Source organism: Pomacea canaliculata, linkage group LG9, assembly GCF_003073045.1.
Source record: "Pomacea canaliculata isolate SZHN2017 linkage group LG9, ASM307304v1, whole genome shotgun sequence".
In the NCBI taxonomy this organism is placed as follows: domain Eukaryota; kingdom Metazoa; phylum Mollusca; class Gastropoda; order Architaenioglossa; family Ampullariidae; genus Pomacea; species Pomacea canaliculata.
The window spans coordinates 298,343-313,137 of NC_037598.1; the positions used below are offsets into that span (position 1 = coordinate 298,343).

The 14,795-nt window shown below is 41.4% G+C and overlaps 2 protein-coding genes across 3 annotated transcripts in view; one reads left to right on the forward strand and one right to left on the reverse strand.

Moving 5' to 3' along the window:
• The window catches only part of LOC112571973, a 74,903-nt gene that overhangs the window by 22,602 nt on the left and 37,506 nt on the right, over positions 1 to 14,795 (reverse strand). The gene's annotated exons all lie outside the window — the stretch shown is intronic.
• LOC112571967 (protein IWS1 homolog) lies at positions 328 to 7,122 on the forward strand. 2 transcript variants are annotated; one of them, XM_025251412.1, is made up of 5 exons: positions 328 to 498; positions 1,379 to 1,492; positions 3,025 to 3,327; positions 3,654 to 3,732; positions 4,063 to 7,122. In XM_025251412.1, the coding sequence occupies exons 1-5, from the start codon at positions 411 to 413 to the stop codon at positions 5,897 to 5,899; spliced, it is 2,421 nt and encodes an 806-aa protein (XP_025107197.1). In that variant the 5' UTR covers positions 328 to 410; the 3' UTR covers positions 5,900 to 7,122. The 2 variants fall into 2 exon arrangements, with proteins under 2 accessions (XP_025107197.1, XP_025107198.1); XM_025251413.1 differs by having other exon boundaries at positions 1,382 to 1,492.

Genomic DNA, 14,795 nt, shown 5'->3' on the forward strand with positions numbered 1-14,795 from the left:
ATAGTGATACAAGCAGAAAAGATAACATTGGAGGTCAAGAGGTCACCGATAACAGCCTGGCTGTAGTGTATTGATACGATATTGTGTAGCATCACTTACACAGTTGCACACCTCGTACCTGTCACAACCTGGTCATTGTATCAGGCGACTTCACCTCAGCTATCGTCTGTCTGAATCGTATTATCGGAATGTTATTGATAACTGAGACTATGCTTCTTGACCATTGGATGACATTATCAATAACTAGCTTTAGACTTTCCCAGAAAGCAGGCGACCTGCCTACACAGACAAATGTCTAGAGTATTTGCATCTGTGACCACAGCTTGACAAAAGGTAGGCGTGTGGAGGGTTTAACCTTTCTCTTGCTTTGTTTTCTGATGGTGTAAAGTTTATTTTTGACGACTGACACGATGTCACATCAGGGAACTATGCTGAGTACCATAGTCTGTCTACTACCACTGTTTTCACACCTCCAACCTGCGACAGGTGAGACGACAGGTAGGTGAAGTCTTCATGTCTACTAATGTCGCTAATGGCCGCTACACATGTCTGATCTCATCTCACACGAGTTCTGTTTAACATCGGGATCATGTTGAAGGGGTAGAGTAGGTGGAGTCTAGGATAGCTAGCAAGATGTACAACTTGAGAGAGTCCAGAGTCCAGAACAGCCGGACTTTAAGACAGAAGCTGCTGTAAAATGTTTTTACAAGTTTGGAAAATATTTCAATCCGGATTTCTATCTTTACCACAACAGAATGTGTTGAGCGAATATTATTGGGTCAGATTATTCACCCCAGTGAGGTTTTAAGGTTTTTTAACGTTTTGAGGTTTTAATCATTTCTTGGATGCTAAACACACAGGACAATAGTAAGCTGGAGACATGTACCCCTGACCTGGCACGCAGACGATGTAAAACCAAGGAAGTTCAGTTCCCACCTGGCCTGCTTTGGTAATCATCAAGTTACTACAGAGTTATTAAAATCAGCAATGTAAACTATTTCACTTGTGATTCTGAAAACGGCACAAATAAAATCATTTATGGGTTACACAAACTGACAGTTTGGTTTGAGCATTAACTTCTGCGAGTGTCCTTTAGACAGCTGAAATTTAAATAATAATAATCATCAATCATCATCTATCATCATTAATCATCATCAATCCTCAATCATCATCATGCATCATCCATCATCATCATTCATCATCATCCATCCTCCTCCTCCTCCTCCTCCTCCTCATCATCATCATCATCGGCAGACGGATAGATAGGTGACGGGTTGACGAGAGTGTGAAAGACATTACGGAGAAACACAGAAAGAAATAGAAAAATGGAGGAAAATGCTCCAGGTGTTATATTTACCTGTACATCTGCTACTTCCAGGAGAACTACTCCAGTCTGTTGGAAGTCGAACACAAAAAGAAAATTACGATGAAATAGTCTGCACCTTCAACGTGAAGGTCTCCCTCTCCCGCGTGGACTTCGTAGATAAGACAGGTAAGTGGTACTGTCCTTACATAGTTACAGTTACACAAGTGTTGAATGACTGTCTTAGTGTCATCACAGAGTTCATGTCCTGGAGAACAGTTGTGTTGCTGTAGTTATACAATTAATGTTGTGTGCAATATGTTAGTGTCAGTATGTAGTTAACATAGTAGCGAACAATTGTCATTATCAGCTAGTCAAAATAACATATGTTGTTGTCAAATAGCGATGTCAGTCACACAGACATCTACTGTGCGTGGTTGAAGACTTTGATATGTTAGTTGATGACAATGTGGTCCCCTTCAACACTCCGGGACAGGACTGTCTGGAAGGTGTTCAGGTCCTGCGCCCTTCAGTGAATTCAATAGTCACAAGTCTGACTTTCCCTAAACTCTCGATAATTTCCTAAGCTATGTAAACCCCATATTTATTCCAGTTCTACAAAGGTCACACTCAGTGTGCTAAATGAATTCAGACCAGTGGCCTTGACCCTATAAATTTCATTGTTTCTGTGTGCTCCTCCTTTGTTCACTCTTTCATGGAAAGCAGTGCTTCTGGTATTTTTTGTTTGCCTCATTAAAGTAAAATTACACCAGCTAATGAATATTAAATCCAAAAGTATACTTGTATACCTAAGCAAAATTATTCAAACTGCATTATGACTGTGTAAGTAATCCCTATATATATATAGTTTCAGTATTGTGTATTTATCTCTATATTTTGCCATATTGTCACTATCTCTTCTGAGATTGTTAATGTGTGATGAGATTGTTATGTGTTGTTATTATATAATGTTATGGCTAAAATTCCTCCAAGGCTTATGGCTTATGAATAGTTTCAAATGTTTGAGTCTGACAGGGAAGAACACATTCACCACAAAAGTCATGTACTTCAAACCTGGCATCCCATCATTTGTTCATTGCCACCAGCCATGCCTCCAGCGCATTCCCTTCTTTCCGTTTCATCACAGTTTTATAGTTTTTTTCTCCTCCTTGATTTTTCTATCATATTCGACCCCTTCCCTTGTTATTCTGGATAGATGCACGCTTCATGGCAATAGGCAAGCGTTAAGGTCTTTACTAATCCACGGCCTAGTCTTTGGTTTGGTTCTACATCATAGTCCTCACAGAAGCGGATATAAGTAGCAACAGTTCCTGTGAATTAATATGAGTTCATCGTAGTCAGAGGAGCTGTCAAGGAATAGATGCCAGTCCTCAGTCTTGTCATGTGACCACAACATGTCACCACCATCTTTCCACCGCATCCTGTGCCTTACCCCTCCTCTAGATCCTCGCTTTTTCTTACTTCTTCCGTCCCGTGTAGTCCCTGGTTTGTGTACTCTCAGGTACAATGATGTACTCGGTCCAGTCAATGTATAGTGAGTCCTACATAACCAGCAACTATTCAAAATATTCACTCATATTAAAAGTAAACAAAAAGTCAGAGCTTTCCCAACGGGGTTGAACTGGCAAGAGTTGCGTCCCTTTTAAACATATACTCGTGTAAATCAGTTAAATATTTGTCGCTTGTGTCAAAATCCACAGGGTCAGAGGTTTTCGCCATCGTGGACTGTGGCACCTCGTGCAACGTTCTCAGTTCCTACCAAGATGTCCTCCGCATCGTATCTCCAGAGAAAACCATTTCCGGTGACCGTTTTGTCTTTAATGCCTCTCACTCGGACAGAACCAACGGAACGTACACATGTCACGGTATTACTGCGCCCCAGGTGGTTTACCCTACCCCGTCAGGGACTGGTGATGGCGATGGTCATGGTGATGGATATAGCGATGAAAGTCAGATGACATCAGGTTCACCACCAGAGACAGATGAGGTGTCACACAATGCTGGTGAGCGTCTTTTCTTTGTAACTAATTGTCACAATCGTAATGGATGGTTCCTATAGTGCACCAGGGAGTTCATTCCCCTTCCTATTGCCGTCATTAGATAAATATGACATTCGTATATGGGTAAGTATAAAGACAATGGTCTTTAAGTATAAATTCCAATAGTAAAAAAAAATGATAATAATCATAATATGCACATTTATATGACTTATAAATAACTATTTGTCACCATAAAGAGCCAGAATCAAGATGAACTTTATCTGTCGACATACAAGTGAAGGTAGACCACGTATCACTAGTCAGTTCATTCTGTTTCTGTGTTGCTGTAGGTGGAGGCTCTAACGGACTTCTTGCACTGATTATAATTCCCATCCTGCTGGTACTAGGAGCAGTCTTATTCCTTCACTGGTAAGCCGGCAATACGTGTATCTAGCTTGTCTACTGATTATATTATTATCAACTGTTTTGTTTTATTTTATGTGGTTTATATTTATTTTATCTGAAGATTTATTTTATCCAATGACAGCTTCATCTAATTTTTGATAGGAACATTAAAAGTACTTTTAGTTCAAGAGTAACCGTCAGCTAAAAATCTTCTTTACATACAAACACATATATACATATAATGCTTGCTCGCACTCACTGTCATGCCCACCTTGAAGTACACGTGCACACTAACGCACGATCACGAATAAGGTGTTTGCTACTTTTGCTTCTCATCAGAATCTTCTTATGCAGGTGTGGAGTTATTCAGATTCCTGGTCTGCCGAAAACTAGAGGAGAACCACGTGACCTGAGACATATTCAGGGGAATCGGCTACAGCCTGTCACTGGCTGCTGGGAAAGGACACGTGGTCTTTGGCAATCCACAGGTGAGGACAACGAGGATCCGTTTGAACGCCTGGAGTCAAACCGCGAGCAAGACGAAGAGGCTTGTGTGGAAGCTAAAGAGCTACTAGGTCACAATGAAGAGAAGCTGTCTCTGCACCAGGACAAGAAATCATTTGAAGCTGAGGGTAACGACGGTAGTAAAGAAGAACATCCATTATTGCAGGATGTGTGTAACAACACCAAGCACACTCAAGACGATAATGCTAGTGTCGGAGACAGTCAGACATCACTACAATCATTACACCGGGAGTCAAACAACGATCAAGACGAAGAGGCTTCTCTGGAAGCTGAAGCATTATTAAGTCAGAATGAAGATAAGATGTCTCTGCACCTTGGTGTAGCACCAGGCAAATTGAAGAGTGATCTATCCTATCCCACTGAGGAATCATTTGAAAGCGACAGAAACTACGAGTGTAAAGACAATGAAATGTCTGATGTCAAAGAAGAGTACCCATTATTGCGGGATTCGTATAACAACACCAAACCCACACAGGACGAAAATGCTAGTGTCGAGGACCGTCAGACATCACCACAATCTTTACATTTATCCAACAGCATCAAGGCTACAGATGTCGCCGCAGACCTGAGTGCAACATCTTTGTCACGTGACAACATTCAGCATAAAGAGGAGTCACCTCATACAACTAGTCATTCATCTGCACCTGACGACACAGTAGCATTAACACTGAAGCCAGCTATTGCGACTAATCCTCCCCACCTCAAATTGGACAGCCGAGTCGTTAGGAATGACAGTCGCCCTTTGCCAGGTTCTTCAGTAATTGACAATAAAGAGTCCGAGAATGATAATAAAATAGACCACCCTTCTCCGACATTCATACCATACCCTCTTGATGAAGAGGGTAAAGATAATAGTGTAAGAACTTTAAAAGACGTTCGTAACTATTGGAAAAACTACCAACACAGACCACCAACAGCTAGCGCCATGTCAGAAGAAATGCAAGAAGAAATGAAGAAAATAAAGGCGCAGTTTGCAGCACGAACTAAAAAAGGCATGGAAGGAACAGAGGAGAGAAAAGACGATATAGCAGGGATCAACGTAAAAGGAAAAGAAAATAGTAAAGCAGATTCAGAAGCAATAACCAATGAAGATACAAAGGGGAAGTTAACACATAAAAATAAGGAAGACATGGACGGAAAGAAAGAGAGAGAAGATGAGAAAGCAAACGTTGAAATGGAAGAAAAAGAAATTATGGAAATAAAGTTAGGGACAGAAGAAAAGTCAATACAGAAACAAGAGCAAATTGAAGAAACGATGGCGGCAAAGGTTGAGCAAGAAGACAAAGAGGAATCAAAGAGGGAAGAGGAGCATGCTCAAGAAATGGAAGCAGAGGCAGTGACAGAAAAAACAGCAGACACGAGAGCAGAAACATTCAAAACTAGTAAAGAACCAGAGAAAAAAGTCAGTAACGAAAACGATGACTACAAGACCGCCTTTGATGACGATGATGCCGATAGAAGTAGAAATGATGAAGGTGTTGTTGATGTTGATAAGCTGGATGGTGCAAGGTCCACTGGGCAGAGCTTAGTCTACACCGACCTGTCTAACCCTGAACACTCCCAGGAATGTTCTGAAGGCGAAAAGAAACAAACAATTAGCAGTAGACTAAATGACTCACCCAATACATTAAGAAAAGATGAGGATGACAACAGTCCGGACGTGTAGGGGACAAAAAGTTCACACGTTTGATGAGGTCACACAGTCCATCGTGAGGGGAGCTAGGGATGTGTCCAGCACAGTGTTACATGAGAGAGAAGTCTGACAAACTGTACAAAGCCTGAACCACACACAGGTTTGTTGTATTCTGACAAGATTCCTGTCCAGGTGTCCAGTATGTTGACCTTAGTTTCTTATCCCCGTGACGAGCGGGGAGCTGAAACAGAAACTTGTGTGGATAGAAGTATATCTTTTTATGTCAGAATGTGCTTTAAATGTGAAGAACACCAGTGCTGACAGAACTGAATGACATCCGGGAGCTATTGTATGAAGAGGACCATGTGCAGTGGATGTAACATAGACAAAGACATGTACATCGCTCCATCAGTGAGACTGGAGATGTCAGTGAGAATGTGAACCAAGGGACAGAAGGAAAGAGAAGTATTATAAACATACCAGAGAGTGAAAGACAGAAAGCTGAGACTAAACACTCGCTCCAAGGCAAGTCTCCAGACACGAGCAATTTAAAGCTGAAGCCACTGAACAAGGACAAGACAGAAGAGTCTGTTCACAGCAAATACGAAGCTGCTTAAACTGAAGTGAACAGGAAGGTGGACTGAGCATCTCACATCTGTACGGATGTAAAGCGAGGTCTCTGCTTGCCGACACGAAGGGGAAAACCAGGTGTTCGAGAAGATGTACCTGAAGAACCCACTATGGACATATGATCTTAGAACATAAAAACCTGTGAAAGTAGGAAACACACTTGCCCGCTGGTGGGACACAGAAACTTCTCCTTGCAACAGTCACTGGGGGCAAGATGATGTGCTATTATGAGCTATTAAAACTGAGCTTCATGATACAATAATGAAAAGACTTCACGATAAGGAAGAAAATCGTCAGAAATGGAAAAAAAGGTGATTACAATCATCTGATGACGATTGGTAAGGTAGCACCACCACTGGTGGCAGTCCTGCCGATGTTGATCTCGTGGATGGCGCAAGTATTTTTGACCCTCTCCTTTCATTTATATTCTTATCTATATATACTCTATATATCAAAGAGTACTGCGACAGGGGAAGCATGTAGCAGTATCTAGCCATCCGTCCTTTGACAGGGTTAATGAGTGTCACTAGTCACTCAAATGATAGTACAATGGGGTGGCACACAATTACAACTTCATGTGGTTAAGACCAGGGAACAAAAGGCAATAGCAGTTAACAAATGTGGAAGTCAGGACAGCAAGACAAACAGCAGATGGCAGGTAACTCTCCAGACTCTTTGACCATCTGTTCACAGCTGAAGTAAGTAGTTGAGGACAATATAGAAAGGACTGGTTAGAAGAGATTCCTTACAGACCAAGTAACGAGAACTGTTTATTGACAAGAGTGGATGGAAGTACACAGAGAAGGGAGAAGAAACTGTTTTTACAGAGGCACTGAACTAATAAATACACAAATCTGTCCTAAATCTTTGAGTGATGCTTTTGGAAGTAACATGGGGGATGAGAAGAAGACCAGTATAACATCTAACTTTTTTATCATCTTGTCTTCTGTGATAAAAAATCTTTTCTGGCGACAAGTGGTATGATATAGCTGACAAGCCTGAAAACAGTCAAATTTAATCCACCTGTCACTGACTTTCAGAAAACAGAAGGAAATACCTTTGAACGACGGATGTTAGCAGGTTTACATTGCCCCACCCACTGAACAGTAAAGTGTGATTCTCGTCTATTTGTTATTGTCACGGATCTAGTCATGACATGTAGTAGTTGTTTACATTGTTTACATATGCCAGGCCTGTGTGTGTGTAAAAAAAGAACAAGTGAACGTGGAATATGAAATGGACGGTTGTGCTAAATAAAAGCCCGACTGCAGAGAGTAAAAAACTCACAGACAAATAAATGGGAGAGGGAGTCTGTCCCCAGCAGCGACTAGCAGTGTACATACAGCAATGTCATGTTTGTGAGGAACTTCACCTGTCCACACCTACAACGTCCACAGCGATAATTTCTGACAAGTGGAACTTCGCCTGTTACCAACAACAACAGTTTCGCTAAGTAGCTGTCCCACCATCACAAACGACGAAGATTTAATTTAATTCAAGGATTTAACCAAAGAAAATAAAGTTGTTGGAATGTCTGTTAGATTGGTAAAGCCTCGTGACAGGCTCATGCAATTTTCTGTAACTTGTATGAAAGAACCTGGAAGTGTGTGTGTGATTGTATACTTCGATAATGTGACAACATTCAACCACCAACTTGTATTACACACCCTGTGATTCAACGCACCCTGTGTAGTCGGCTAGTAATCACCAGACTAAACACTAATTAACTCTACTGATAGCCAAATGACCGTCAGTGAAGTGAAAATTAAAAAGGTTTTTATAATCCTGTCACAAGCTAGGTGTGTGTTGGAGGGAATGTGACGATCGTGGTTAATGATGAATGAATCAACTTCACTTTTAGAGATGAGCAGAGAAACAAGGAAAATTAGTTTTTCCTTTGTTTTGTGGTAACACACACACATCTGTACACTCACATACAACTAGATGCACACGCTCACACAGATGGACACAGGGTGACAGATACCCTGAAAAATGCATACAAAGTAGCATGCAACCGTTGGCCGTGAGATTCCTTGAGAAAAGATGATAAGTGAATATCATGTCCACTATTTATACATCAACAGTAAAAAGAATATTTCACCACTTATTCTCGCCTGTTCAAGCCAAAACATGTTAATAATGTCTCGTCAGGGTAATCCCAATACAAGCTTCGCCACAAATAAAACCACCTTACACCGACACCTTGGCTCGTCACCGGGTGTCCCCGCACAGGTAGACAGCTTCAGACTTTCCCAGAAAGAAGGCGACCTACATACACAGACAAATGTCTAGAGTATTTGCATCTGTGACCACAGCTTGACAAAAGGTAGTCGTGTGGAGGTTGTAGTCTTGTTTTGTGTTCTGATAATTTGAAGTTGTTGTTGACGACTGACACGATGTCACAGCAGGGAACTATGCTGAGTACCATAGTCTGTCTACTACCACTGTTTTCACACCTCCAACCTGGGACAGGTGAGACGACAGGTAGGTGAAGTCTTCAAGTCTAGTAATGTCGCTAATGGCCGCTACACATATCTGATCTCATCTCACACGAGTTCTATTTAATACCAGATAATGTTGAAGGGGTAGAGTAGGTGGAGTCTAGCATCGCTAGAAAGATGTACAACCGACTTGAGAGAGTCCAGTGTCCAGAACAGCCCGTACTTTAAGACAGAAGGAAGTTCAGTTCCCACCTTTGTTAATCACCAAGCGTCTAGAGAGAGTTATTAAAGTCAGCAGTGTAAACTATTTCACTTGTGATGCTGAAAACGGCACAAATAAAATTAGTGATGGGCTACACAAACTATCGGTATTAGGTTTGAGAATAAACTTTTGGAAGTGTCCTTGAGACAGCCGGATAGATAGGTGACGGGTTCACGAGAGTGTGAAAGACATTACGCAAAAACACAGAAAGGAATAAAAAATAGAGGAAAACGCTCCAGGTGTTATATTTACCTGTCCATCTGCTTCTTGCAGGAGAGCTACTGGAGTCTGTTGCAAAGCAAACACAAAATGGAAGTTACAACGAAATAGTCTGCACCTTCAACGTGAATGTCTCCCTCTCCCGCGTGGACTTCGTTAACAAGACAGGTACGTGGTACTGTCCTTACATAGTTACAGTTACACAAGTGTTGTATGACTTAGTGTCATCATAGAGTTCAAGTCCTGGAGAGCAGCTGTGATGCTGTAGTTAATGTTGTGTGCAATATGTTAGTGTCATTATGTAGTTAATCTACTAGCGAACAATTGTCATCATTAAGTTTGTTGTTGTCAAGCAGCGATAGCAGCGATGTCAGTAACACAGACATCTACTTTGCGTGGTTGACGACTTTGATATGTTAGTGGATGACAATGTGGTCACCTTCAACACTCCGGGACAGGACGGTCTGAAAGGACGGGTGTTCAGGTCCTGAGCTCAATGGTCACAATTCTGTTCGACCTGTTCTCAAACACTCGATACTTTCCTAAGCTATGTAAACCCCATATTTATTCCAGTTCTACAAAGGTCACACTCAGTGTGCTGAATGACTTCAGACCAGTGGCCTTGACCCTATGAATTTCATTGTTTCTGTGTTCTCCTCCTTTGTTTACTCTTTCATGGAAAGCGCTGCTTCCATTATTATGATTATTTTTTTTTTGCATCATGTAAGTAAATTTAAATTACACCGGCCTATGAATATTAAATCCAAAAGTATCCTTGTATGCAAATTTATTCAACCTGTCTTATGACTGTGTAAGTAATCCCTGTATATATTAATTTCAGTATTGTGTATTATCTCTATATTTTGCTATATTGTCACCATTTGTTCTGAGATTGTAGATGTTGATGAGATTGTTATTGTGTGTTGTGTAATTAATGTTATGGCTAAAAAAGCCTTCAAGGCTTATGGCTTATAAACAGCATCAAATGTTTGATGTGACAAGGAAGAACACATTCACGAGAAAAAGTCATGTACTTCAAACCCCGGCATCCCATCATTTGCTCATTGCCACCAGCCATGCCCCCAGCTCACTCCTTTCTTTTAGATTCATCTCAATATTTTATAGTTATTTTCTTCTCAGTCTGCTTTTTCTGTCGAAATTCTTATTCAGATTTAATCCTTTCTCTTATCATTCTGAATAAAGGGAACCTTTTAGCAAAAATGCAAGCTTTCAGGTCCTTGCAAATCCACGGCTTATTGTTGCCAAACACCTTAGTCTCTTTTGGTTCTACAATACAGTCCTCATCTTGACCAGTCATGTGACCACAACATGTCACCAGCATCTCTCCGACGCATCTTGTGCCTTACCCCTTCTCTAGATCCTTGCTTTTCCTTTGTTATCTTCCTTCCGGTAGTCTCAGGTTTGTGTACTTTCAGGTACAATAGTGTACTGGGTAAAGTCACTGTATAGAGAGTCAGGTGGCGGGGCTCAGACTCTAGGATGAAGCACAAGCAAATATTCACTTGAGAAGAACAATCGAGCCGCCAGGATGTCCTTTGTATTCTGGGATAGAAAGGAAAAATCCCATTGAAGCAGCGAGAATCAGCATATAGGACTATCAGAATATTTATCTATATACATATTTATGAAGCCATCTATCCTTGCAGTCCTACATAGCAGCGAGTATTCAAAATATTCACTAATATACAAAAGTAAACAAACACGTCAGAGTCTTTTCTCAACTGGGTAGAATTGGCAAGAGTCGCGCCCTTTTGAAAATATATCCCGTGTTAAACGAGTTAATACTTGTCGCTTGTGTAAACTTCCAAAAAATCCACAAGGGACAGCATGTGTTCGTCCATCGTGACTGTGGCATTTCGTGCCTCGTTCTCAAGTTCCCACCAAGATGTCTCCGCAATCCGTATCTCCACAGAAAACCATTTCCGGTGACCGTTTGTCTTTAATGCCAGCACTCGGACAGAACCACAGGACGTTACACGTGTCACGGAGAGTTACTGCACCCCATTTGTGGCTACACTTTCCCCGTCAGGGACTGGCCATGGAGATGGTGATGGTCATGGTGATGGCGAGGAAAGTCAGATGACATCAGCTGCATCGCCTCAGACAGATGAGTCGTCGTCACACAATGATGGTGAGCGTCTTTTCTTTGTAACTAATTGATCATCAATGGTAATGGATGGGTCCCATCAATGCGTAGGGAGTTGATTCCGCTTCCTTTGCTGTCATGTAAGCTTATATAACGTGTGGTTGCTGGTACGGCGTAAAACCCAAACAATTTTGGGTATATATATATATACAGTCACTAGAGTGTGTAGCGTGTAAATAACTAAATGTTAGTGTACTATACTATGGAAGCGATATATTCAATCTGATAAGTATGACTTTCTATACATAATGTACACATTTGGATAAGTATAAACACAACATCACATTCCCGGTACTCTACATTAGTTATGAATGACTATTTGTGTCCCGAATCCAGAAGCAAGATAAACTTGTCTATGTACAAGACTCACATCTACAGTGTAGTTGTGTAGCAACAGATGCTAAAATGTCGACACAAGCAGTTGCCCATTCACCACACGCAGATCACACTACCTTGCAAGCAAGTCAGACATGAACAACAGAACATCCATACACCTGACAGTTTTGAACAGTATTCCCTAGAGTCACCAGACACCTGTCTGCAACTCACCAAAACCACGTATCACTAGTTCAGTTCATTCTGTTCTGTGTTGCTGTTAGGGTGGAAAAGCTCTAACGGACTTCTTGCACGTGACTGATTATAATTCCCATCCTGCTGGTACTGGAGTAGTCTGTATTCCTTCACTGGTAAGCCGGCATTAACGTTATCTAGAGCTGTCTAATGAGTATATTATTATCACTGTTTTGTTTTATTTTATGTGGTTTATATGTATTTAGGTCTGAAGATGATATCCATTGACAGCTTTCTAATTTTGATAGGGGCGTTAGCAGGACTTCAGTTCAAGAGTAACTTCAGCAAGAGAAGGTTCTTTACGTGAATATAATAATCTTATTATGTCAAAAACAACACACACACATAAATGCACAATGCCTGCGTGCACCACTTGACATACCACCTTGAACGCACGTGCACACTAACCCACGATCACGAATAAGGTGTACTACTTCCGCTTCTCATCAGAATCCTCTTATGCAGGTGGGGAGTGATTTCAGCTCCGGTCTGCCGAAAGTGAAGAGAACCACGTGACCTGAGACGTTGTGGGAATCGGCTGCAGCCTGTCACTTGGTTGCTGGGAAAGGACACGTGGTTCTGGCAACCCACTACGTGAGACAACGCGGATCCTCTAGGAGCGCCTGGAATCAAACCGTCGAGGAAGAAGCTTCTCAGGAAAAAACAGTTACAGGTACAAGAAGATAAGCTGGTTGTCTGCACATGACAATCATTTGAAGATGAGAGTCAACGACGTAGTTAAAAGAAGACACCATTATTGCAGAATGTTGTAACAACACCAAGACACACCAAGGACGCTAAACGCTAGGTCGGACAGTCAGCATCACACAATCTACACTTTCACTCAACAGCACCGACACCAAAGAATGCCAGACAAGTGATGTGGACCGTCAGACATTACAATCTCTACATTATCCACAGCACAAAAGGCACAGATGTCGCCGAGACTGAGTTTCAGCACTTTTCAACTGCCAACATCATATAAGAGGAGTCACCTCATACAACAGTCCATCATCTACCCTCACGACACAGAACATCAACATTAACCAAAGCCACCCATTCGCACAAACCTGTTGACCTCTGAAGAGCCATCGGTCAAACGACATAGCCCAGTAAAACTCCCGCAATGCAGAGAGTGAAAAGGATTGAGTAAACAGATAAACATTATTCGTAACCGGACACACCACAAACAACTAGGCACCAGGGTAGAACAGAGGCGAGAAAAAAGCAAGCTGAAGGGCGATCAAAACCACCAACCAAATACAGAAAGCAGCAAGAAAAAAAGAAGAGCAAGGGAGAGGGAAGAGTCGAAATGAAAAGAAGAAAGTAGCGAAGCAAGTCAGAAAACAATAAACAATGAGGACATGAGGGGCAGTTAAGCAATAACAGAACAAAATAAGGAAGACTTGGGTTGACAGAAAAGAGACGACGACAAAGAAAAGTTAACAAATAGAAAAAGAAACTATGGAAAGAAATCAAGAGACAGAAAGCAAGGAGGATGCAAGACACAAACAGGAGAGAATTGGAGATAACTGAAGGCGCAAAGGATTGAGCAAGAAGAGAAAGAGGAGCAAAAGGGAATGGAGCATGCCTCAAGAAATGAAAAGCAGAGGCACATGAGATAGAAACAGCAGACACGAAGCAGAAACAGTGCAAAACTAGCGAAGGAAAGAAACAGGGGCAGTCAACGAAGACGACCGTGAGACCGCCTGTGATACGAGGGTCGGATAGAAGGAGAAAGGTAAAGATGATGTCCCAGAGCTTCATCAAGATTCTATAGCAATTGTTCAAAGGTGAAGCAAAGTATTGAGAAAAGGCGAAAGATGTGAATTTTTTTAACGGTAAAATCTAAGAACTGGTTAGAGTGCTTTCCAAACAAGCAACGAGAACTCTTTATCGACAACAGTGGTACGCAGTGAAGGCAGAAAACTGTTTCACTAACAATACTGAACTAATAGCTACACCAGCCTCACCTCAATCTGAAGAGATGTTTTACGAAGTAACATGGGGAGAGAATGAATGGTAAAAACCACTTTAACGTTTCATCACTTGCTTCGGCTTAAATTTTATTGCGACAGTCGATATGATATAACTCCACAAGCCTGCAAACCAGTCTGTAATCCATCATTTCATTATCTTCATAGTCAGAATACGAAATATTGACGACCAATGTTAATAACGCCTTACATACCCCACCAAACGAAAAGATAAAGTGTGGATTCCGTATACTGTTATGCACAATGATCTCACCATGTGACCCTGTAGCTTTTGCTATCTATACATGTTTAGAATGCAGGCTTGTTGGCTGTGATGGATTGTTTACTACTATGATATTCATGTGGGGTGCCCAGACTTCAATGTACAAGTGAAACGGTCATACATCAAATATATATTGTTTATGCACTAATTTTGGAAGTAGATGGTCGTTTGATCAAAGCCTGTTAAGACGTAAGTGAAAAGCTCTCCTCACACACAGAAATAATAAGATTATTTCATGAGCTGGGAAGCGACCTGCCGACTAAATGAAGTCAATTGTGTTTGTTATTGAACCCGTAGTTACAATACTGAGGACTGGTGCTTTGTGTCCAAACTTTTTAACTTCTTTAATTTGTAGATAACGTGGAGGACAGGATAAATCGA

Bases quoted from the DNA above. Each gene is read 5' to 3' on its own strand.
- LOC112571967 (XM_025251412.1), top strand. From the start codon at position 411: ATGTCACATCAGGGAACTATGCTGAGTACCATAGTCTGTCTACTACCA. The intron at 1,493-3,024 runs GTAAGTGGTACT...CAAAATCCACAG, and splicing joins GGACTTCGTAGATAAGACAG to GGTCAGAGGTTTTCGCCATC. The intron at 3,733-4,062 runs GTAAGCCGGCAA...CTTCTTATGCAG, and splicing joins GCAGTCTTATTCCTTCACTG to GTGTGGAGTTATTCAGATTC.